The 20,016-nt window shown below is 57.9% G+C and overlaps 7 protein-coding genes and 1 non-coding gene across 8 annotated transcripts; 6 read left to right on the top strand and 2 right to left on the bottom strand.

Annotated features, from left to right (window-relative positions):
• The first annotated feature begins 569 nt into the window (after positions 1 to 569).
• On the top strand, positions 570 to 3,249 carry BCV69DRAFT_280190 (hypothetical protein). The gene has a single exon (XM_025491528.1). It carries the CDS (start codon positions 676 to 678, stop codon positions 2,971 to 2,973), a length of 2,298 nt encoding a protein of 765 aa, XP_025351457.1. The 5' UTR covers positions 570 to 675; the 3' UTR covers positions 2,974 to 3,249.
• A 196-nt stretch (positions 3,250 to 3,445) lies between these two features.
• Positions 3,446 to 3,545, bottom strand: BCV69DRAFT_t6. Its single transcript has one exon. It is a non-coding gene; the product is annotated as a tRNA-Phe (tRNA).
• A 103-nt stretch (positions 3,546 to 3,648) lies between these two features.
• Positions 3,649 to 6,025, top strand: BCV69DRAFT_280189 (hypothetical protein). The gene is made up of 2 exons (XM_025491527.1): positions 3,649 to 4,719; positions 4,806 to 6,025. Exons 1-2 carry the CDS (start codon positions 3,870 to 3,872, stop codon positions 5,714 to 5,716), a joined length of 1,761 nt encoding a protein of 586 aa, XP_025351456.1. The 5' UTR covers positions 3,649 to 3,869; the 3' UTR covers positions 5,717 to 6,025.
• A 230-nt stretch (positions 6,026 to 6,255) lies between these two features.
• Positions 6,256 to 9,402, top strand: BCV69DRAFT_25464 (MFS general substrate transporter). The gene is made up of 3 exons (XM_025490561.1): positions 6,256 to 7,270; positions 7,397 to 7,804; positions 7,923 to 9,402. Exons 1-3 carry the CDS (start codon positions 6,587 to 6,589, stop codon positions 9,099 to 9,101), a joined length of 2,271 nt encoding a protein of 756 aa, XP_025351455.1. The 5' UTR covers positions 6,256 to 6,586; the 3' UTR covers positions 9,102 to 9,402.
• A 254-nt stretch (positions 9,403 to 9,656) lies between these two features.
• On the top strand, positions 9,657 to 10,629 carry BCV69DRAFT_25517 (hypothetical protein). Its single transcript, XM_025490577.1, has 2 exons — positions 9,657 to 10,133; positions 10,406 to 10,629. The coding sequence occupies exons 1-2, from the start codon at positions 9,775 to 9,777 to the stop codon at positions 10,416 to 10,418; spliced, it is 372 nt and encodes a 123-aa protein (XP_025351454.1). The 5' UTR covers positions 9,657 to 9,774; the 3' UTR covers positions 10,419 to 10,629.
• A 606-nt stretch (positions 10,630 to 11,235) lies between these two features.
• Positions 11,236 to 11,973, top strand: BCV69DRAFT_275565 (hypothetical protein; the record flags this gene model as incomplete). The annotated part of the gene is made up of 2 exons (XM_025491081.1): positions 11,236 to 11,541; positions 11,671 to 11,973. 2 exons carry the CDS (start codon positions 11,236 to 11,238, stop codon positions 11,971 to 11,973), a joined length of 609 nt encoding a protein of 202 aa, XP_025351453.1.
• A 75-nt stretch (positions 11,974 to 12,048) lies between these two features.
• On the bottom strand, positions 12,049 to 14,488 carry BCV69DRAFT_280186 (hypothetical protein). Its single transcript, XM_025491526.1, has one exon. The coding sequence runs from the start codon at positions 14,319 to 14,321 to the stop codon at positions 12,192 to 12,194; it is 2,130 nt and encodes a 709-aa protein (XP_025351452.1). The 5' UTR covers positions 14,322 to 14,488; the 3' UTR covers positions 12,049 to 12,191.
• Positions 14,489 to 14,688: 200 nt separating this feature from the next.
• BCV69DRAFT_280185 (hypothetical protein) lies at positions 14,689 to 18,893 on the top strand. Its single transcript, XM_025491525.1, has 4 exons — positions 14,689 to 15,677; positions 15,753 to 16,091; positions 16,184 to 17,690; positions 17,795 to 18,893. The coding sequence occupies exons 1-4, from the start codon at positions 14,838 to 14,840 to the stop codon at positions 18,673 to 18,675; spliced, it is 3,567 nt and encodes a 1,188-aa protein (XP_025351451.1). The 5' UTR covers positions 14,689 to 14,837; the 3' UTR covers positions 18,676 to 18,893.
• Positions 18,894 to 20,016: the final 1,123 nt, after the last annotated feature.

Here is a 20,016-nt window from a genome sequence, read left to right as displayed (position 1 = left end):
GGGAAGCGAGTGCTTGTGTGTGTGCGAGCGTGGTGCTTCGCCTGGGTCGATACGCGGGAAGGACTGAGTGGTGGGAAGTGGAGTAGAGGTGGTGAAAGTGGAGAGGAGATTTGCGACGAGGTGGAGCGAATCGCGGGCGGCGGGGCGGGGCGGGGGCGCAGGGCAAAAGGGGAGACCGAGAGCCGAGCTGACAGTGGCCGTGAGACGTGAGAGGTGCGAGTGGGAGTGAGAGCAGTCTGACTGTGGCCGACGATGGCGTTGCGTATCGATGGCACTCGTAGCCGCAGGTGTGAGACGATCCTGGATGGATGGACTATGCTGACGGCGTGCTGGGCGGCGAGTCGAGCCCGGTAGCGTCAGCCACTGTGCTGCTGTCCCAAGCGGCAGGGCAGCGGCGCAGGGCAGAGCGAGGGGCGGTGAGAGAGGCAGAGAGAGCAAAGCAGCGCGCGCGCCTTCCGCCTTGTCCGGGACTTCTCTCAGCGGAGCCTCAATTCGACGGACGCGGGGAAGCACAGGCGAGGCGAGGCGAGGCAGACGGATCAACACTCTCATCTGTTCTCTTTCCGCAATACCAACAGCCTCAAGTCAACTTCCTCCATACCATACACACCCACCCTGCGCTCACCGGCTATGAGTAGGAGAAGTCGGCTGGCAGCAGCGGCCAGCAACAGCATCATGGCTTCACCTGGACTCCTATCGCCCACGCGAATCGCGGCAGATGATAGCATGTCCATGCTCATGGATACCTCGCTCCCCTTGCAGGCGGGTACGCGCACGCGTGCTCGTGTACGTGCCGACAAGGTGGCATCGTCTTCGTCATCGCAACTCTCGCCTCGCAAGGATATTGATGCCCTCGACGATCAGGAGCTCGAAGAGTTGGCCTGGAAGACGATGATGAATGGAGGTGCAACATGGGGGAAACAGGGAGGGTCGGATAGCAACGAGACGCTTCAGCCCTCGAGCTCCTCTATCACACCACCTCGCGCCGCACTACCATTGCAAGTCGTTGCATCCCCCAATGTCGAGGTGCGCAGAAGAAAGACGCCCCGCAAATCCCTACACTCATCGAGCGAGTCTTTGTCATCGGCAGCTCTCGAGGCGCGCCACGATCTCAAAGAAAGTCGAGAGGAGAGGCGGCAGAGGCTTGGGCTGGTGGCTGCGCAAGAGGAGGAGCGGAAACAGGACCACGACCAGCAAGAGCAGACTCTCCAAGGTGGTCTCCCTCTCCAAGACTCTGTCCCTCTCGCGGCTCCCCCTTCCTCGCCAAGCAAGCGCACCCTCCCATCCATGCTCCCCTTTTCACCCTACCACAGGAAACAGCGCCCGCAGGTAGAGTCTACCCTCCCTTCTTCTTCTTTCTCCTCCTCGCCGTTTGGCGCTGAGCGGCGCCCTGCCGAACGACCCAGCGAGCTCGTCAAGCTCCTCGGCAAAGACAAGTCTTCCACGCCTGCGCGTCGTGATGAGGAGACGCTGGCAACACCTCCGGCCAAGGTCTCGTGGCTGAAGAAGGGTGGCCGACTGCCGCCTCGTGGCTCGGATGTGGATGGGAAGGCGAGGCCGTTCCGAGCAGGGAAGAATGAGAAGGTGGTTGTGCGGGCAGAGGGGCGTGGACAGGAAGACGGCCCAGAGATGCTGAAAAAGGAAACGGAAGAGGCAGAGGAGAACACACCTCGCGCCGTCAAGCCAAAGGTCTCCTCTGCTCGGCGTGAGCGTACATCAAGTCGAAGGCTTCAACCTGCCCCTGCGCCTGTCAATAGCGTGCCTGCGCCTGTACAGTCACGCGACCACTCGCTCAGGAGTGAGGAGGAGGCACCACCAACGCCGGCGATCCCACTGCCCACCCAAGACGAGACTGCTCACTCCAGCTCCAACAGCGAGACGCCTGCGCCTACGGTGTCCGTATCGCTCGGGCGCTCCAACTCGCCCAGAGCTGCAACGCCGCCTATGGAAGGGTCCTTTGCCACCGACCCTGTATCAACGACCCCGCAAGAAGCTGCTGAGTCTCTCATCATAGAAGAGCCCACCGCGAGCGTCCCACCCAGCAAGAAGGGTCGCCGCGAGCACACCACCGTGGTGGCCGATGACAAGAACGAGAAGGTCCAGAGCAAGAGCAAGAGCCGATCGACCGCGGCAGTCTCTCGTCTCGCACCACTACCTGTAGTCGCATCGAACTCAACAGCCTCGCAGCTCGCACCACCACCCCCAACGGTACCACCTCCAAGTGCTTCCAGCAGCAGCAGCGCGCCTCTCAGGCTCACCCGAGTCTCGCGAGCTCCCACGACCCTGCAACACGCAAGTGTTGACGTCCCTCTGGGTTTCCGCAAGACCTCAACAGGCAACCTCGTCCCCCTACCCCCTTCTGCCGAGCCCGCGGCATACGTGCCTGCCTCGGAACACTTTGCCAAGCTCCTGGCGCAGGCAGAGGAAGAGGAGAAGCGGCTCAGGAGCAGGAGTGAGGCGGTCAAGGCGCATGGCCTGCCAGGCTACTTGGCCAAGAGGAGGGAAGAGATCGAAAAGGAGAGTGCGGAGATGCTTAAGCGGGAGGTGGAGTTGATGAGGGAAAAGGAGCTCCGTGGGCTCGCGGGGAGCGGAGGCGCTGCCAAGAAGCTCCTCCCCAATGGCCTACTCGGCGCTCGCCCTCCACCTACCACCAAGGCAGCACCTACCAAAGTCCAGCCATTCATCTCCTCTCTCGAAACCCGTCAGCAGGAACGTCGCGCCTACGAGTCTAAGCGAGCAGCCCGCGATGCTCTTCTGGAACAAGAGCGAGCCAAAGTCCGTGAGGAAAAGAGGCGCTTGGAACTTGAAGAAGTCAAGAGGGAGAGGGAGCGAAGGATCCCAAAGGCGAATCCTGTACCGGACTTTATCTATGGTGGTGGAACACTCAAGATCGAGGCGCAGGGGAGGGGGGCGAATGGAAGTGCAGCAGGTGCGAGAGCGGGTGGTAGTGGAGGCGGGAAGAGGAAGAGATGAAGCCGGGGACATCGCTAGTAGCGCCTAGAGTGATGGAGAGGTAAAGCACGAGAGAAGCCAAGCGCATGTTAGAGACCGGAGAGGCCCTACCGACGGAGCAGGGGCGATTGCCTGAGAGCCGTGCAGTGGAGACGACCTCGACCCACTGAATACCCCGCATATACCACGTCGAGCGCACAAACGCCACGAACCTTGCCTGCTGTGTTTTGTTCCCTCCACATACCCATCTAAGCCATTGTCGCATCTGAGCAATACATCTTAGACTTGTCGTCTTCGGTGACCAAGCGATTGAGAGAGCCTATCTCCGCCCTCCGGATGTCGACTCTAACGTCCCCAACGCGTTGTTGCCGTGGAGGCGTGCACAAAACGCAACTTCCCCGCGCGCGGGTGAGCTACTTCCTTCGCAGCGTGCGCTGGGAGGCCATGTCACCACTGGTACGACCTACGAGGTGCTAAAGAAGCAAAAGAAATGTGCCGTGAACCGGGATCGAACCAGTGACCTTGAGAAGCCTCGAATGGCTTGTATAACCGAATACTTCAGTCTCACGCTCTCCCAACTGAGCTATCCCGGCTATGCATTTGCTCCCAACTGAGCTGGTTGAAGACTTTTGCCAGCTCGAACGTATATATAGTCCAAGATGGCAGATGACATCCTCCTAGTCACCAAAGCTGGATCTCAGAGGCTCAGCTAGGCGCGCTGTTCTACTGCAGACCAAGCGGAGCAGCAGCGAGGGACATGAGCGGAACGGGAGCAAGGCCTGAGAAGATCCACTCGGCACGGAGAGGTGCACCTATCCGCTCCACCAGGGCGCTCGCTCCTCGGCCTCGTATCGCTCTCTCACACGACTTGCACTACCAGGGCGACGTATCCACCTGCTGCACGTCCAATCGCTGCAATGATACGCTCAAAGATCACCACTGTCACCGCTGCTGCTGCTGCGAGGGTGGCATCAGCACGGCCGATGGTCCGAGATCTTCGCAGTACCCCCCAACCATCGGCAGCCCCACCGCAATCACAATTGCGATCACGGACATTTGCAAGCACTGCGACTCCTGCCCTTGCTTCATCTTCTTCCTGTTCCTCCTCGTCTTCCCCTCCACCACCCTCTACGCCCGCCTCTGCGCCGGCCTCCTCCACGCAGTCACGATCATCTGCCTCATCTCTTCAAGACGAAGAGTCTTATCCGCCTCCCTATTCGTCGTTCTACAACGAGTCGGACCGTAGCAATGCGACCTCCCCTTCTCAATCTTCCTCCTCTGCCTCGTCATCATCTCCCGACAAGCAAGCACAATCATCACCTTTGACGCCCAGCCCATCCTTCGCGCCTCCCATCTCCTCGGCTATGCCCTCGCCAATCTCCACATTCGGCGCACCACCAACGCTTCTGCAGCAGTACACATCCATCCCGCCTACGAACCTCTCTCTACAAGCCGTCTTGTCCCTTTCTCCCTCCTCATCCGAATCCCCAACTCAAGCTCAAGTTCACGCCTCGGCCCTCTTTACATCCCGCGAGCTGCCCATCCGATTGGCTCGGCGAGTAGCCGCTTTCCGCGCTCTCCCGTTCATCGTGGGGGCGAATCCGCACATTGGTAAAGTGGCGAGACTGTATGCAGACAGCTTCGAGACGTTGGCCACGTGGAGGGAGAGACTAGAGAAAGGGAATGAAGGAGAAGAAGAGGCATTTGTAGAGTCGCTGAGGGAGATGGTGGAAAGACATAGAGATAATGTGCCCAGTCTAGCAAGAGGTGAGCAGCGGGAGGGAGACAAGGTGTATTGCATGACGTTACACCTCGCTGACGATGGAAGACTTTGCCTGGCCATCTCCTTGCAGGTTTTTTGGAGTGCGCTTCTTATGCATCACCCACTGCTGTATCTGCATTCCTGGACGAGGCCATTCACGCACGAATCGGTATCCGCCTAATCGCCGAACAGCACCTCTCCCTCGCCTCTTCCTACTTTCACTGCCAAGGGTCCAGCAGCTCCCTCGCCTCCTCCTCTATGCGGTCCACAAATCCAGACGGTACGGTCCCCCCTCCCATCGCCTCGCCAGGAACGATCCACACCGACTTGAGCCCATACACGGTGCTGCGACACGTAGGCGGCGTGGTGACGGAGCTTTGCCAGTCCACCTTGGGTGTAGCGCCAAAGCTTCTCATCGAGGGTCACACCTCGGCGACGTATGTGGGCGTGCCTGTACACCTAGAGTATGTCCTGACGGAACTCCTGAAGAACTCATTCCGGGCCAGCGTAGAGCAATCTCGTCGACGCGCAAAGGAAGGCAAGGGCCGGTCGAGGCGGTACGAGGACTACGAAGAGGAAGAGGTGAAGCCGGTCAAGGTGACCATTGCCAAGAGCAAGCGACACCTTTCCCTCCGGATTCGCGACCGTGGGGGTGGTATCCACCCCAGCGATCTCAACCGTGTCTTCTCCTACGCCTTTACCACTGCGGGTCGCAATGCGTCCAAGGGCTCGCCCAGCTCGCAGGATGCAGAAGCTGGACCGTACTCGATGCAAGCCAATGCGGGCTCGGGTGGAGGCGACTCGACCATCGATGGTCTTTCAGCTCTATCGGCTAGTGCTGGACTGCAGTCGAGTGTGGGCACGCTGGCGGGACTGGGGTATGGACTGCCAATGGCGAGGCTCTACAGCACCTACTTTGGACAGGGAAGCGAGCTGGGCATTGTCAGTTTGTGGGGCGAGGGGTGCGATAGCTTTGTGCGCTTTGCAGCTAATCCGCTGTGAGGATACACTAGATGTGCCGTTATACCGACCGATGTTCATCGTTAATGCAACGCAAAGTCGTACAAAGCACAGGCACCCTCCCTTCTCCCGGCCGTATTAATTCTCCCCCGCCTATTCTTTGCTCCCACTTGCCCCCCTCTTTCCCGATTTTGCCGCCTGATCTGAGCGTCGAGAGATTCCCGCTCCGCTCCTCTGCTTTTGTTCCCGCACCCGCACCTCGCTTGCGCCTCGGTTGAGATGCAGGCAGGCAAGGCAGGCTGACCTCATCTGGATCTGGGGGGCAAGGGAAAGAAGGAAAACGGGAGGAACAGAAGGGGATGGGAGATGGTTGGGATGGGCTAGAATGGACATCATTCAAGGTCGTGCACGGGCAGGGACGCAGGAGAAGCTGCTCATCGATCCGTCAAGACTACGAGGCTGAAATTTGCCCGCGGCGTTGCTGCGTGCGTGCGTGTGGAGCTTGGTGGAGATGCAAGGCGGGGCGCATGGACCTGCCTGCCACTGCCGCGCTTATTTGATGAGCCCTGGTATGTGTGTCTCAGTCTTGATTACCAGTAGCGCCGTCCTGTGTCCGTCTGTCTCGTCTGTCTGTCTGTCTGTCTGCCTCCGTCGTCGTCATCGCACAAGGACAATCTCCCACCTCCGCCCCCGGGCCTTGTCAAACTCTATCTCGACCCTTTTTACCTCCGCACGCTGCTGCCGCTCTTCGTACAGCACTTGGCGTAATCGCCAGTGGTTTCTTTCCCCGGCGAGAGAGCTAGCGGACCCTTTCCTCCCTTCTTTCCATCCTCGCTCTTCTGCCTTGCTCCGTCTCTTCTTCGCAGCGCAGCCACTGCTCTCTACCAACCCTCACCCCACCTCCCCTCTTTGATGCCATTTGGCTTCTCCCTCGATCCACGACAGACCAGCAGACAGGCTACTCGCAACCAACAACGCTCTTCTACTCGCCCTCGCGACGACGACGACGACGTCTTTCAATACTACAGCGACGAAGATCCTTCCCTCGACGACGACGACGACAGTGACGAATACGACCATCAAGAATCTGCTTCCGCCCGGCTCCTCCCTACATCTTCTTCTCACGTCCCTTCCTCTTCTACTTCTCGCAAAGGAAAGTCCAAGTCCCGCTCGCACCCTCCTCCTCACTCTCACACTTCCATCAGACTAGAAGAAATGTATCAGACACCCACCCTCAAGCGCTCCTTTTCCTCGAAGCGTATCCTCTCAAGGAGGTACAGCGATTCAGACGAAGAGCCACGCTCCCCCGACCCAGCACAGGATGGCTCCTCCCCCTCTGACCCTGCCGCCGGGGGTGAAGCTGGTGCCGACGGTGCTGCTGCTGGTCCCTCGACGCCTCGTCGTCCGGGCTCCAGCAGACGCTCCCGCTCTCAGAGGAGAAGCTTCCATCGCCCCTCGGAATTGGCAGCGGCAGAGGCTGGAGAGGCAGAGGAACCTGCATGGGTGCAGGGATTTGAACTGGATAGGAGCGCAAAGGAGAACAAATCCCTGGCTGTAAGCGCCGAACTGGATGAGATGGGCATGGGAAGATATCAGGTGAGTTCAGAGGCGATGAGAGAAGAGGGTATAGGTGTCCGCGGCCTCTTCTGGATCTGGGTCGCTGAACGCACCGGATCGCATCCCTTCCCTCCCTCTGCTCCTGCTCTCTTCCCCCCCTCACAGTGGTACATCTTCTTCCTCTGTGGTCTTGGCTTCTTCATTGACCTACTCTGGGCGCAAATGTTCGGTCTGATCACCGTGCCCCTGCGTAGCGAGACTGGTTTCGGAGCCAGTAGTGAGAACATCGGTACCCTGTCAACGGCCTTCAACGTGGGCCTCACCGTCGGTGCCTTTTGCTGGGGCATCGGGGTGGACATTGTAGGGCGAAAGTGGTCCTTTTACCTCACTTGCCTCATCGCGGGCATCTTTGGAATCTCTTCGGGAGCTCCTGATACCTTTACTGGACTGCGAGTGCTTGTTGCCTTTACTGGCTTCGGTGTGGGGGGTAACATCCCCATTGATTGCACGATTACGCTGGAGTTCTTGCCCACACAGAGGCACTATCTGCTTGCTTTGCTTAGTGTCTTCCAGGTGAGTGCGCAAGGTACAGGGAGGAGAGCAATCGCTTGCGCTTGCTTGCGCACCCGGAAATCGTGAATGTCTAAACCAACCCCCTTCGCTCCTTCCCTGTCCCCTCACCTTCCCACAGCCCATTGGCACCCTGGCCGCCTCTGGAATTGCATACGGCTTCATCCCCAAGTACTCTTGCGGCGGCGGCGAGGCTCAGGTCAATGGCCTCTGCACACGTGATGAGAATTCGGGCTGGCGCTACGCCATCTACACCATTGGCGGCATCACACTAGGCGTCTTCTTCATCCGCTTCCTCGTCTTCAAATTCCGAGAGTCGCCTTCTTACCTCATCAATCGAGGGCACGATGAGCAGGCCCTCAGTGTCCTGTATGAGATTGCGCGAGTCAACAAGGCCAAGAAGCCTCGATTGACCATGGGAGACTTTAAGCTCATCGAGGAGAGGTGCAAGCGCCATCAGCTCGGCCTGGACGAAGAGGGCGAGGAAGGATCGACCGCAAATCGCTCCGCCGAATCAAGCGATCCATTTGCCGCTCCTGCCAGCTCCTCCACTCGACCTGTCAGTACGATCATCCACGGCGAAGGCGAAGAAAAGGCCGAGGATGATTATGCCAACGAGACGACTGCACAGACGTTCAAGAGGACGATGCGTGAAGCTCGGGCCCAATTCAGCATGGCGGGTCTCCTGTTCAAGGACAGGAAAATGGCACGCATCACCATCCTCCTCTGGCTCACCTACATGGCCGATTTCTTTGGCTTCAACATCGCCGGCGTCTTTCTACCCCTCATCCTCTCTGATCGGGGAGTTGTAGCAGGACAAACCCTCTCGGAGACGTACAGAGACTACGTAGCCATTTATGCTCCTGGTATTGCGGCCTGTCTACTAGCATGCGCACTCATCGAGGTTCCTCGTGTGGGGAGACAGTACGTAATGGTCATCTCCTCTGCACTCATGGGAATCTCCCTCTTCCTCTACACCAAAGTCACATCCCAAGCCGGATCCGTAGGTCTAAATGCAATGGAGTACTTTTTCCAAAGTCTATTCAATGCAGTACTCTATGCCGTCGTACCCGAATTCTATCCTTCGGCGGTAAGAGGGACAGCTGCGGGACTTACATCTACTCTGGGAAGGATTAGTGGGATCATTGCACCTCTTGCCGGTCAGAGCCTGTATGGTGCCAATGGAGGAACGGCAGAGGGCGCGACTAGGACACTCTACATGGGTGGTGGTGTCATACTCATCTGCCCATTGGCGCTAATCTTGCTGCCTTACGACACGAGGGGAAAGAGGAGCTACTAAAGGTACTGCCGGTGGCAGTGGCAGTGGCAGTGGTCAGTCCCCTGCGCGCCTACGCCCCTTGTTGCTTCGTTTGTCCCGCATGCTCGATGTCTCAACTCATGCTCCCTCTTGGATCTATGTACAAGTCTATCCCTTTTGTATCTCTTTCTGCTCTCTCTCGCAGTACTCATGCAACGCAGCGCAACGCAGCGCAATTGGAAACCAATCTCGCATCTCAACAAGTGAAGGCCGAGCAGTCATGAAGCGAAGTAGTAGCTACTCTGATTGAAGGCTAGTGACATGTAAGGTATCGGGGGCTGACAGGAGAAACGAGCGCGGGACCCATGAAGAGGAAAGGCTCTGGGCTTTGCCTTTGATGACAGCGAAGTCTATGGATGTTTGTCTTCTCTGGCGCCCTGGGCAGAGAGCCAAGGCCCGCTGGATCTGCCGCTGACATCTTGGCACTGCTCAAGCTTCAGCAGCCTCGGGAGAAGGAGGTGCAGCTTCCACATAGGCGGGAGCGTCCGTCGCAGCGGCGACGGCGTTGAGCGCAGACTGAGCCGCGGCATCAGTGGCATTGACAGCGCTGAAGCCGAGAGTGGTCCATTCCTCCATGGCGGTCTCAAAGGCGTGACGAGCAGCCTTGACTCCTGCTTGTCGCTCGTCGGGAGTGAGGTCGCTGGAAGACGTATAGATGAGGACCTGCATCGGCGTTGGAGTGGGGCAGACAGCGATCCGAGATAGTCAGAGGAAGAGTCGAATCCTCCACACCAAAGATGAGGTGAATCTCACTCACTTTCATGTGCTGCATCTTGATGACCTCGAGCAACTCATGCCTTCGATGTCCGACATTGTTCTCGGACCCACCTCGGCGGAAAGGTGGTCTAGGGTTGTTGTACTGACGAGGACTGCCTCGGAAGCCACCTCGTCCTCGTCCTCGACCGCGAGGGTTGGTGCCCCTGGCATTTCCGTTGGCTTCCTTGTTGGCGCTCACTTCGTTGGCGTCTGCGCCGGCACTTTCGGCTGCGGTGGAGGTGGTGGAGGCTTCTTGCTGTGAGTCGTTGCTTCTATTGGCCTGTGGGAGGAGCAGGTGAGAGAAGGGTAGAGAGAGGTAAATGACCTGAGTGCTCAAGCTCGTACTCCGGGAGCGGCTCTTGCACTCACCTCGACAGCTGCACTGCTCTGACTGCCATTGTGTACAGCGCTGTCCATGGTGGTGTCTGCTACAGAGGTGTTCTGGGTGCTCGAAGGAAAAATGAGATGAGATATTGATCGTTAGCTCTGACTTGCCCACTCTCATGCCACTATATGCCCCCTTGTTGCAGTACGCTTACCTGAGGTGCTCCCTCTGCCTCGTCGTTGCTCTTGTGTCCGTCCATGTGTGGGTATAGCTGAGTGCGAGGAGTGGAAGTGACAGTGTAAGACGGAAGGAAGAACTCTGCTAGGGCGGAGGGAAGTCAATGAATGGTACTGGACGAACGTCAAGAGATGTGATACACTCTCTCCAATCAACGAGTTGCTCAGTGCGCGGTGGACAAGAACCGTTCATCCGTCAGTGGTGAATGGATACGCGTCGACGATCATCGGAGTCAGACGCAGGAGCAAAGCGGCATTGCCGAGCCGCGCCGCCGAGCACATGCTAGCAGCAATCAGCCGTACGGACGAGGAACAGCGAAAGCTCTTGAGAATATCACACGGGCATATCGTCTGAGATATGAAGCTTGTTTCCTCATGAGCAGGTCCTGTGGTGGTACTCCTCCTATCGATCACCGTATCCTAGTCTTCGGCGCCAATGTGCACCATCCTTGCCCCTGTGCAACACTGTCCGGGCCACCAGAATACATGTCCTTGATGCTTGCGGTTCTGCTGATTCTCTAGCCTGATTGATTCGGAGCGATATGACAAGTCTTCGCAATTCCAGTCTCCAAAGCAAGGCGCACTGTGGGCTTGTACGGATGGGAAAGGACTGCTTCCGTTCCGAACTTTGCCGTCTCCACTGCACGGCGCCCGGCGCCATCGCTTCTTCCTGCCTCTCGCGGTATTGCAACAAACGAGGTCCAGGTCCCATACGTCGCTCGAAGCTCCCTCCTCACCTCTCTTATTGCCCAAGGACTCCGCTTCTGTGACTTCTCCCCTCACTCTCGCTGCATCAAGCATGTCCTTTGCCCGCCTCGCCGTGCCACCCGTGGCAGGAGCCGCTACCTCCCTCGCTCTCCTCTACCTCTACCACCAAGCCACCCTCTCGCGGCACGACGCCCTTCAAGACGCCATCGAGCAGACGCGCGAGAGTGTAGAGAATGCCGAGCATAGAATTAGAGACAAGTTCAGCGGGAAGCCCTCCTCCGGCGGACTGAGAGGAGAGGAGGGACGGGCAGAGAGTAGCTTCACATTGGGTGAAAGAAGTCGCTATCAGGAGAAGAGGTACAAGAGCGTCGCCGAGGAGATTAAGGAGAGGTGGAACGTGAGTAGAAGGAATTTATCTTAAGGATAGGAGCTTGTCCCCAAAGCGCCAGCTGATCGAATCCAATCAACTCACCTCGCTCCATCCCCACTCTCTGCTCCACCCCTCACCTGCCTGGTCACCCGACAGTACCACCTCCTGCATCTCCCCTCGACCTTTTCCCACCTAGAAGCAGACAACATCATCCTCACAACTTTCGCAACCCTCACAAACTACACGCGAGCAGCCGCATCCTCCCTCTCCGACTCCACCACAAGCAGTAGTAGCAGTAACAGCGGGTCGGTAGGTGGAGCAGTAGAGAATGCTCGAGCCAGGGCGGGGGATGCACTAGATCGGCTTGAAGGAGCTTCATTGAGGACAGAGGAGGAGGTGAAGAGAAAGGCGCAGCAGGTGAAAGAGGGAATTGAGAGGCAGGAGGCTAGGTTGAGGTGACGTGGTGAGAGGGGGGAAAGTAAGGACGAGGTGCAGGACGGTGAGCAGCGGAGCGGCTCTCAAGCTCATCGTACTAGGCGAGTAAAATCGACAGACATTGACACTACAATTGAGTGGAGCTATGGGAACTCGATGCTGGAGCAACTGATACATGACGTTGCAAGGCGTCCAAGTGGAAACGAGGACTGTAATATGCTAAGGAGCCTCTCCCAGCTTCTTCACCGCGCCTTCTTCTCCTCCTCTTTGTTCTGACTCTCCTCCCAACTCAAGACCTTACGGATGCTCTCCTCGCACCAGACCCTCCCCTTGGCCTGTTCGGCACACAAGCCCTCCGGGAACCCAATATCCCCACCATCCTTGAACGTTTGCCTCGAACCCACCTTCCACCAGCCAACAAGGGAACCGCGCTTGCCCTCTGCGTGTGCACTAGACGACAGCGGCTGCTGCTGCTGCTGCTGCTGCTGAATCGTGGCTCCCTCGAGCTCGCGCTCCTCTTCCAGCGAACCCTCCATGCCCAACTTGACGTACTGCTCTCGTTGCACCTCCCCCCAGCCTTTGGGATCCCTGCCCATCTTCCAGAAACTGCTCAGAACAGCCAGTGGTTTCCCCCTCAGTAGCGATTCTCTCTTCTCCCTTGCCGCGCTTGCATTCAGTCGAGCAAAGTTGCTCGAATCAACTCCGTGGGTGGCTTCAAAGTGAGAAGTGAGCCGCGCCAAAAGGGTCTTGGAGGAAGGTGCCGGGTGTTCCCAGCTGTACCACGAGGCAAAAGGATTGCGCTCCCCCGTCTTGGAGAGGACACGGGTGATGGCGCTGGAACGGAGCTGAGCATCTTTACTGCCCATGACGCGGCGCTCGCTTGTTTGACCAAGGAGGAGAGCGCCGAGCAGGCGACCGGGGCTGAGATAGCTTGCGAGGGAGGGGAGCAGGTCGTTCCATGCTTGACCTAACCGCGTCTTGCGACCCTCGGCGCCGTACCCCATGCGCAGACCCGAGTCGGCAGAGATGTCGGTGGAGTAGTAAGAGGTGGGAGTCTCGGCGTCGATGAACACTTGCGAGTGAATCTTGGACGAGGGCAAGAGAGAAGCAAAGACGCTTGAGAGGAGTGCTCCATCGTGTAGGGAGACGAGTACGAACTGCTCCTCTCGCGGTGTCCGACTATTTTCTGACTTGGCAGAATCTAGGAGGCCGAGCTGCTCGAGTCCCTCGGCGAGGGCGGCAGCTTGCAGACCCAGATCCTGCGAGCCTCTCACGTAGTCGCTGAGTCCCATACCGAGGGGATCGAACCAGACTGCCCTCCTGAGAGCCAGATGGCCGTCTTCTGCGCCAGTGGCAGGCTTGTCGGCGGCGCGATGGACCATGGATCGTAGCCAGTGAGAGGAAGTGTAGCCGGAAACGCCTGATGGAGGGAAGAAGATGGCCGTGGGCTTGTCGTCCCAGGGTGAGGAGGCGGAGAGCGTCCGCTGTCCCTCGCTCGAATCTACTTCAGCGGGAGGCAATGGACTTGCTTCGAGACCGATGTGCAGTCGAACCCGCCCAGGTCCACTGAGGCTATCGATGATGCCGCTGGGAGCAGCTGGCTGCCATCGTGAAGACTTGCCGGGATTGACCCAAAGGAGCTGTCCTGGAGTCTCAAGCCCAGCATCATACCCGTCCAATGAGACGTTTCCGACGATGAGAAGTAGGGCGACGAGGACGTTGAGAGTGCCAATGGAAGCGACGGCAACCTTGAACCAGCGGATGTACTGGTTCTGCACGTCTTGCGACCCCACGCTGATGCGTAGAGGGGTTGACTCGCCCATTTCGTTTTGAGGCATTACTAGATAGTCGGCATGAAGAGAAGCGACGACCTTGGCGGAGATGACCGCCCATGCCAGGGACAAGGCCATCAAGACTAGGGCGGGTGTGGCAGAGAGGGCGGTACCGTCATCTCGGAAGGTCTCGATGGCTGCGAGTAGGATGGCGAGGATGACGACAAGGGCGAGGGAAGCCTCGTGGATACCCTTTGTGACAGATGAAGAGAGCTCAAAGACTAGGAGAGCTGGTCCGAGGACGAGGATGGCAACGAGGTGCAGAGTAGTCTGAATGAGGGGTGCCGTTGCAAAAGGAGAGGGCAAAGTCGGATGCCATAGCAAGGTGATGAGGAAGAGGAATGCAAAGAGATTCAAGCCGAGGAGGATGGCACCCATGGCAAAGGTAGCCTTGACAGCAGGACGGCTGTACATGGAAGGATGAGGTGCGGTAGAGGTGGCGGGGATGGTCTCTTGTTCCACGCCGTCATCGTCGTGCTGTGAGATGGCCCCGTAGCCGCCATGGCCGCCAGAGGACTGACTGCGAGTCGACCTTGACATCGCTGAAAGGACAGGAGGTAGGACCGAAGGGAGAGGGAGAAAGGTGGCCCCAGTTGAGACCGACCAAGAACAAGAGTGAGATGGTGAAGAAGGATGGAGGGATGGAAGCTGTAGCCTCCTTGACCTCTGCCTTTGCCTACGCCCTGCCCACGTCCCCCCCGCACGAGGGTCCAGGCTCAGATCGGAAAGAAGATGAAGCGGGGCTGCGAGGCAGAGGTGCAATGACGGCAGCGGGGTGGAGGAGAGGCTCAGCCTTGGCTTGACAGCACACCGGAACGGAAGCAAGCCTCGATCAAGCAAAGCACCAGCCAGCCACGTCTCGCCCACGCCAAGGCACAGGGCAACCAGGCAGCGCATACACGCAGATGCTCACATTCGCACACAACTTCGTACCATTGCAGGCATCACATCGCTACCATCGAGCAAGAGGCGTAACAGAGAAGCTCATCTCCAGCTCACGCCTCATAACCGTGTAGCCCTCTCCCCTCGTCACATACCCCTCTTCGTGCGCCGACGATGCTGCACGGTGTCGAGTGGCTGGGACGACAGTACAGCGCCCTCTCAAAGGGCGCTGCTGCCAACCAGTCCTTGATCCAGACCATCAACACCTTTGCGCAGCGCCTCTCCCAGTCGTCATCTGCCGAGGACCCTATACAAGAGCGAAAGGCAGCCATCCTCAGCTTGAAAGGTCTCGCAAAGGATCATGCAAAAGAAGTTGCCGATCACGCCCAGAAGCCCCTCTTGGACTGTCTGGTGAGCCAGGCGTCCAGCAAGGCAGAAGGCAACGACGACGTCGCCAGGGCACTCGTGGAATGTCTCCTCGTCATCTGTACCCTGCCAGAGCCAGCCCCGCCCAAGTCGACCTTTGGAGTCGTGGGTAGCTCGAGCAAGAAGCCCGCAGCTCCCCTCGTACCGGCTGCCCTGGATCGATTCCTCGACACGCCCGAGCCACTGCACGCCTTGCTGCCCCTCTTTAGTCCTACACGCACCTTCTACCTGCGTTTTGCATCTCTACAGTTCCTCGGTCTGCTCCTCCGCCATCGCAAGAACCTCGTGCAGTCACACGTCCTCACCTCGCCTGGAGGATGCGGTGCGATTTTGGAATGTCTATCCACCACCTCTGCAGCTGGTCACTCGCTCGGGTCCAGCGCAGAGATCATCCGCAACGAGGCGCTGCTCATTCTGCCGCACCTCGTCGACTCCAATGCTGATATCCAGAAGCTGATTGCCTTTGAAGGGGCATTCGAGAAGCTGCTGGACGTGGTGGCTCAGGAAGGACGCATCGAAGGAGGCGTGGTCGTGCAAGACGCCCTGGAAGCTCTAGAGGCCCTGCTCAGATACAACGTCTCCAATCAGGTGAGCAGAACACGTGGGTAAGCGAACAGGACAGTGCTGGGCAGGTCTTGCTGACACGCCTCCTCTCTGCTGCAGAATTACTTTCGCGAAACGCTCTCGATACCCCTCCTCGCACCTCTTCTCTTCTACCCACCTCCCCTCCCACCAAATGCGCCCGCCCACATCGCAGGTCAACGCGAGCAGCAGCTCGAGTCATTCGCCTTCCAACCCTGGGAATACGATGCAGCAGACGAGTACGAAGAGGAAGCGCCTCCGCCACCGCCTCAGTCTACAGGAGATGGACAATCGGAGAAGCGACAGCCTCAGGGACCAAAGATCGTGGGTGATGGTCAGAAGTTGATCAATGCGCGACTGGTGGTGGGAATCGCCGGTCTGCTGGTACAAGGCGTTGGTGAAGGGAAAAGGGCCAATCAAGTGAGTAGCAGAGGGCGTAGCGCGTGAGTGAGTAAGTATGCTCTTGAACGGCTCTAACCACCGTCGCCTGTCTTCTTCCTCCTCCTCCACAGAACGCCCTGCTGTCCACTGGCTTCTTTCATGCGCTCCTCGACCTCGCTGTAGCGTCCTCTGCGCCTCTTTCGCTTAAGACGCAAGCTCTGCAGGTCCTCTCTCTGCTGCTCAAGAGCTCACGTAACGTCCAGGATGCACTGGGCGAGGCATCTGTTACCCCAGTAGAGCCCATCAAGGTTCAGATCGCTGCTGATCTTGCTGGTCAAGTAGGTCAGGGAGAGAAAGCTGCACCGGGAGCCCTGGACGGTAGCGCTGCTGGAGGTGCTGGCAGCGCTGCAGCCACTTCGCGCATGGTCGAGTTCGTCAGACTGCCTCCTCAATCGGCCTTACTCGCGCTTGTGTCAGCAGCCGTCTATGGCATGGCCCCCCCTTTCCGCCCCATCGACGGAGGCGTCCGATCTCTTGCGGCCTTTAGAGCAGCAGCGGTTAAGGCTCTGCAGAGTATCCTGACAGACAACATCGATGCCCGTCTGTTCATCATTGCCTCCATGGCAGTCAGTGAGCAGTCCAGGCCAGAAGACTCTCCAGGGCACGTTCTGTTGCAAGCTCTCACCTCCCTGCCCACCAATGGCGGTGCTGGTGCTGAAGAGTACGACGAGCTGAGGGCATTATTCGCGGGAATGATCTTGGGCACTGTGATTAGAGGAAGCGATACCGTCAAGGATCTGGCTGGACGAGTGAGGTTCGGCGCGGACGGAAGGACGACGATCGTTGATGAGCCCAAGGAGGGTAGTGAGGAAGCAAAGGGTAGCGCTGGTGGGAAGACCGATGGCACCGATGATGATGAAGACGAGGCTGCTTCGCTCCTCTCGGTCCTCATTGGCAACATCTCCGTCTCCCTGCGATCCCAGAGCGACGCTTTGAAGTCCGAGCGCTCCCATCAAGCCTCCACGTCCACCACCAGCAAAGGTCCTTCCAGTGCATCTTGGACCAAGATTCTGCTTGCGCACCTCACTGTCCTAGCTCTCTGGCTTCACAAGTCGCCAAAGAGTGTCAAGGATCTCGTTGGTGACTCTAGCAATCTGCAAGCAGTCGTGCAGCTCGTCGCCGAGGGCGCTAATGGTGAGCATCTCTTGGTCGGACTGGGTACCTGGGTCCTAGGTGCCATCTACGAGTGGGGACCAGCTGTGCCTGCTCCAGCCAAGCCAGCCCAAGGGAAAGGCGGCAAAGGTGGCAAGGGCAAGGCAGACTCCTCCACCGCCGCCAGCAATGAGCCCGCCAGCGATGCCATCACACGACAGGAAGTCTACGACCTCGTCACCAGCCGGATCGGACTGGACCAATTCGAAGCAAAGCTTGACCGGTTAAGGGACGATTCGAGACTGAAGCTGGTGGGTCCCGACGTGCTGGATAAAGTCGGCTCGAGGCCGGATCCCATTGCCAACGCTTCGAAAGAAGTCAAGGAGGGGAATATGGGAGGATCGGCTGCTGATGAAGGAGAGGAGGGTGATCTGCCGGAGATTTGGTTCGATTGGAATTGGGCGGAATTCTGGAGGAGTGAGAATGGTGAGTATGCGTGCGAGGGCTTTATGGAGTGAGAGAAGGGAGCATAGTGGTGGTATGATATCTGACACCTCCTTCTTTTCGCACATCGCTCCAATTTTGTTCAGTCACGATTGCCAACTCGATGCTAGTGCCCCCAGCCACAACCTCCTCCGAAGCCTCCTCTGCACCAGCCGAGCTCCTCGACGCCCAACGGCAAATTGAGCAGCTGCGCGACGAGGTCAAGCGTCTGTTGCGCGAAGTCGAGTCTCGAGACCGGCTTCTCGCAGAGGGCGGGCAGCGCGAAGGTGCCAGTCGAGAGGAGCGTGAGGTCCTCTTGAAGCAGACTGAGGAGGCCACGAGCGCCAGAGATGCTCTCCAGGCCGAGCTAGCTCGGGCGCAGGCCTCACTCGAGGAAGTGAAAGCTGCTGGCAGTCGTGCGGCGGAAGCTCACGCTTCGCAGCTAGGCGCATCACAGGAGAGGCTCGTGGCGCTGGAGGGGTCGCTGCGCTCTGAGGGAGAGAAGGCAAAGGGTGTCGAGGAGCAAGTAAAAGTCCTCAAGGAGCAGCTGGAGGCCGTTAGCAAAAAGGGAGAGGCGAGCAGTGAGGCTGAAGGGAAGTCAAAAGTTGAGCTTCAGACGTTGAGAGCTCAGGTGGAAGAACTGAACGAGAAGATTGAGGAAGCCGAGGGGGAGGTTACTAGACTTAGGAAGGAGCTCGAGGAAGAGAGCAAGAAGGTCGCTACCCAGACTGCTGCACCTGCTGCTGAGCCCACACCAGCACCAGCACCAGCACCAGCAGCAGTACCCTCATCCACGGCCGACTCTACCCGCGTAGCCGAGCTGGAGCAGGAGAATCAAGACCTCCTAGTCATGCTCGACGAGCTCTCCACGAAGCGTAAAAAGGACAAGCAGAGGCTCAAGGAAAAGGGAGAAGAAGTGAGCGAGGATGAGGATGAGGATGAAGATGAGGAGGAAGATGGAGATGGAGATGGGGATGCGGAGGAGTGAAGGGGAAAGAATGAAAGGAGATGTCATGCGTGAGTTAATGAAAGGGATATACAATTCAAACACTTTCACGTCTCGAGGTTGCTTGATGTGAATGGGACAGAAGCGGGTGAGGTTGTGTATTCATAAGAAGGCTGAACAGGATGCGATAGACGACAGACAATGTGATGCGAAGTTCCTCTCTTATGTTTTGAGAAGCGAATTCGATTCCTTAAACGGTCGATCTTCCTCTATGAGATCTACATAGATCCCTATGAAGCCCTCGACTGGGAAGAGCAGCATAGATATAGATGGCAATGGCGGCCAGTACTTGAGTCGGAGGGCTGCATGTGTCATCCGCCAGAGCGGCCTTCTTCACAAGGTCATAGACGTCGGTCAAGAGGCCATGGTCAAAGACCTCTTCCTGCAGTGGAGCTGTAGGTCCGTACTCCTGGACGATGCTGGTCTTGATGTTTTGTACTCGAGCGGGTATTGCGATAGGCGCCAATGTATCGAGCCCGCCGTAGGCTGCTGAGTTGAGGCACACACTGCCAAGAGAGCAAGTGTGGATCAACGCCGCCTCGACAGGGGCGATGTTTGCGTTGTTCCTCTTCAGCACCATGGTCCTGGTCACGACCAGCAGCAGCCGACCAGCGGCAGAGATTGCAGGCGAGCGATACCAAGGGTCGCCGCCACAGTCCGTCCTCTGAGATCCGTATCTCTCCGGCGGACGACGGCTCCGAGCAGGTCATCAAGTGGCACGCTTGATGGATCTCGAATCACCGACCTGAGCGGTGCGATGTGGTAAGAGCACCATTACGTTGTTCATGAGCTGGTGGTAGAGGTGTTGGACAAGAGGTCGAGTCATCAATGTCAGGTTGATTATGAGCCTAACCTGAGAGATAAGCGTGACATAGAACTCACTCCAGTATAGAGGTCGTGACTCCCTCTCGTGAACAGTATTATGCAGTGATCCGACGTGTCGTCGATTGCAGGGGTGCGGCGTGAGACCCAGCCTGTGCATCGCCTCAGCATTCGTCCTCATGAGAGTCAGCTGCCAACAACTGTGTAATGGAAAGCTTTAGCGTCAGATGCCTTCAAACGGTAGGCAAGACTTTCACTGTGACTCACTCATAGCCAACTCTCCCTCTCCATTGGGTGTTTGCAGATGTCAGGAGCGTTCTGTGAAGTTACGAATGGCTGTCAAGCAGAGATCCGAAGTAGTCGACGAGTCAGTGGTGATGCTCGCGAAGCATGTTGTAGTGTGAAGCAGGCTACTTACGAAGAAAGAACCCCTCATCACTCCTGCTCGAAGCCATCTAGTCAGTCCTGACTCGGTCTGGATTGACTTGTGAGACTGAGTGC

This window comes from Pseudomicrostroma glucosiphilum (genome assembly GCF_003144135.1).
Source record: "Pseudomicrostroma glucosiphilum strain MCA 4718 unplaced genomic scaffold BCV69scaffold_1, whole genome shotgun sequence".
NCBI lineage: Eukaryota > Fungi > Basidiomycota > Exobasidiomycetes > Microstromatales > Microstromataceae > Microstroma > Microstroma glucosiphilum.
This window is presented reverse-complemented; position numbering and strand designations above follow the sequence as displayed.

What these genes read in the sequence shown, in the direction of transcription:
- BCV69DRAFT_280186 (XM_025491526.1), bottom strand. Translation starts at nt 14,321, where the DNA reads ATGTCAAGGTCGACTCGCAGTCAGTCCTCTGGCGGCCATGGCGGCTAC.
- BCV69DRAFT_25517 (XM_025490577.1), top strand. Translation starts at nt 9,775, where the DNA reads ATGAGGACCTGCATCGGCGTTGGAGTGGGGCAGACAGCGATCCGAGAT.
- BCV69DRAFT_280190 (XM_025491528.1), top strand. Translation starts at nt 676, where the DNA reads ATGGCTTCACCTGGACTCCTATCGCCCACGCGAATCGCGGCAGATGAT.
- BCV69DRAFT_25464 (XM_025490561.1), top strand. Translation starts at nt 6,587, where the DNA reads ATGCCATTTGGCTTCTCCCTCGATCCACGACAGACCAGCAGACAGGCT. An exon ending in TGGGCATGGGAAGATATCAG is followed by an intron (nt 7,271 to 7,396) that starts GTGAGTTCAGAG and finishes CCCCCCTCACAG; the next exon opens with TGGTACATCTTCTTCCTCTG. An exon ending in CTTTGCTTAGTGTCTTCCAG is followed by an intron (nt 7,805 to 7,922) that starts GTGAGTGCGCAA and finishes ACCTTCCCACAG; the next exon opens with CCCATTGGCACCCTGGCCGC.
- BCV69DRAFT_280189 (XM_025491527.1), top strand. Translation starts at nt 3,870, where the DNA reads ATGATACGCTCAAAGATCACCACTGTCACCGCTGCTGCTGCTGCGAGG. An exon ending in TGTGCCCAGTCTAGCAAGAG is followed by an intron (nt 4,720 to 4,805) that starts GTGAGCAGCGGG and finishes ATCTCCTTGCAG; the next exon opens with GTTTTTTGGAGTGCGCTTCT.
- BCV69DRAFT_280185 (XM_025491525.1), top strand. Translation starts at nt 14,838, where the DNA reads ATGCTGCACGGTGTCGAGTGGCTGGGACGACAGTACAGCGCCCTCTCA. An exon ending in GATACAACGTCTCCAATCAG is followed by an intron (nt 15,678 to 15,752) that starts GTGAGCAGAACA and finishes TCTCTGCTGCAG; the next exon opens with AATTACTTTCGCGAAACGCT. An exon ending in ATTCTGGAGGAGTGAGAATG is followed by an intron (nt 17,691 to 17,794) that starts GTGAGTATGCGT and finishes AATTTTGTTCAG; the next exon opens with TCACGATTGCCAACTCGATG.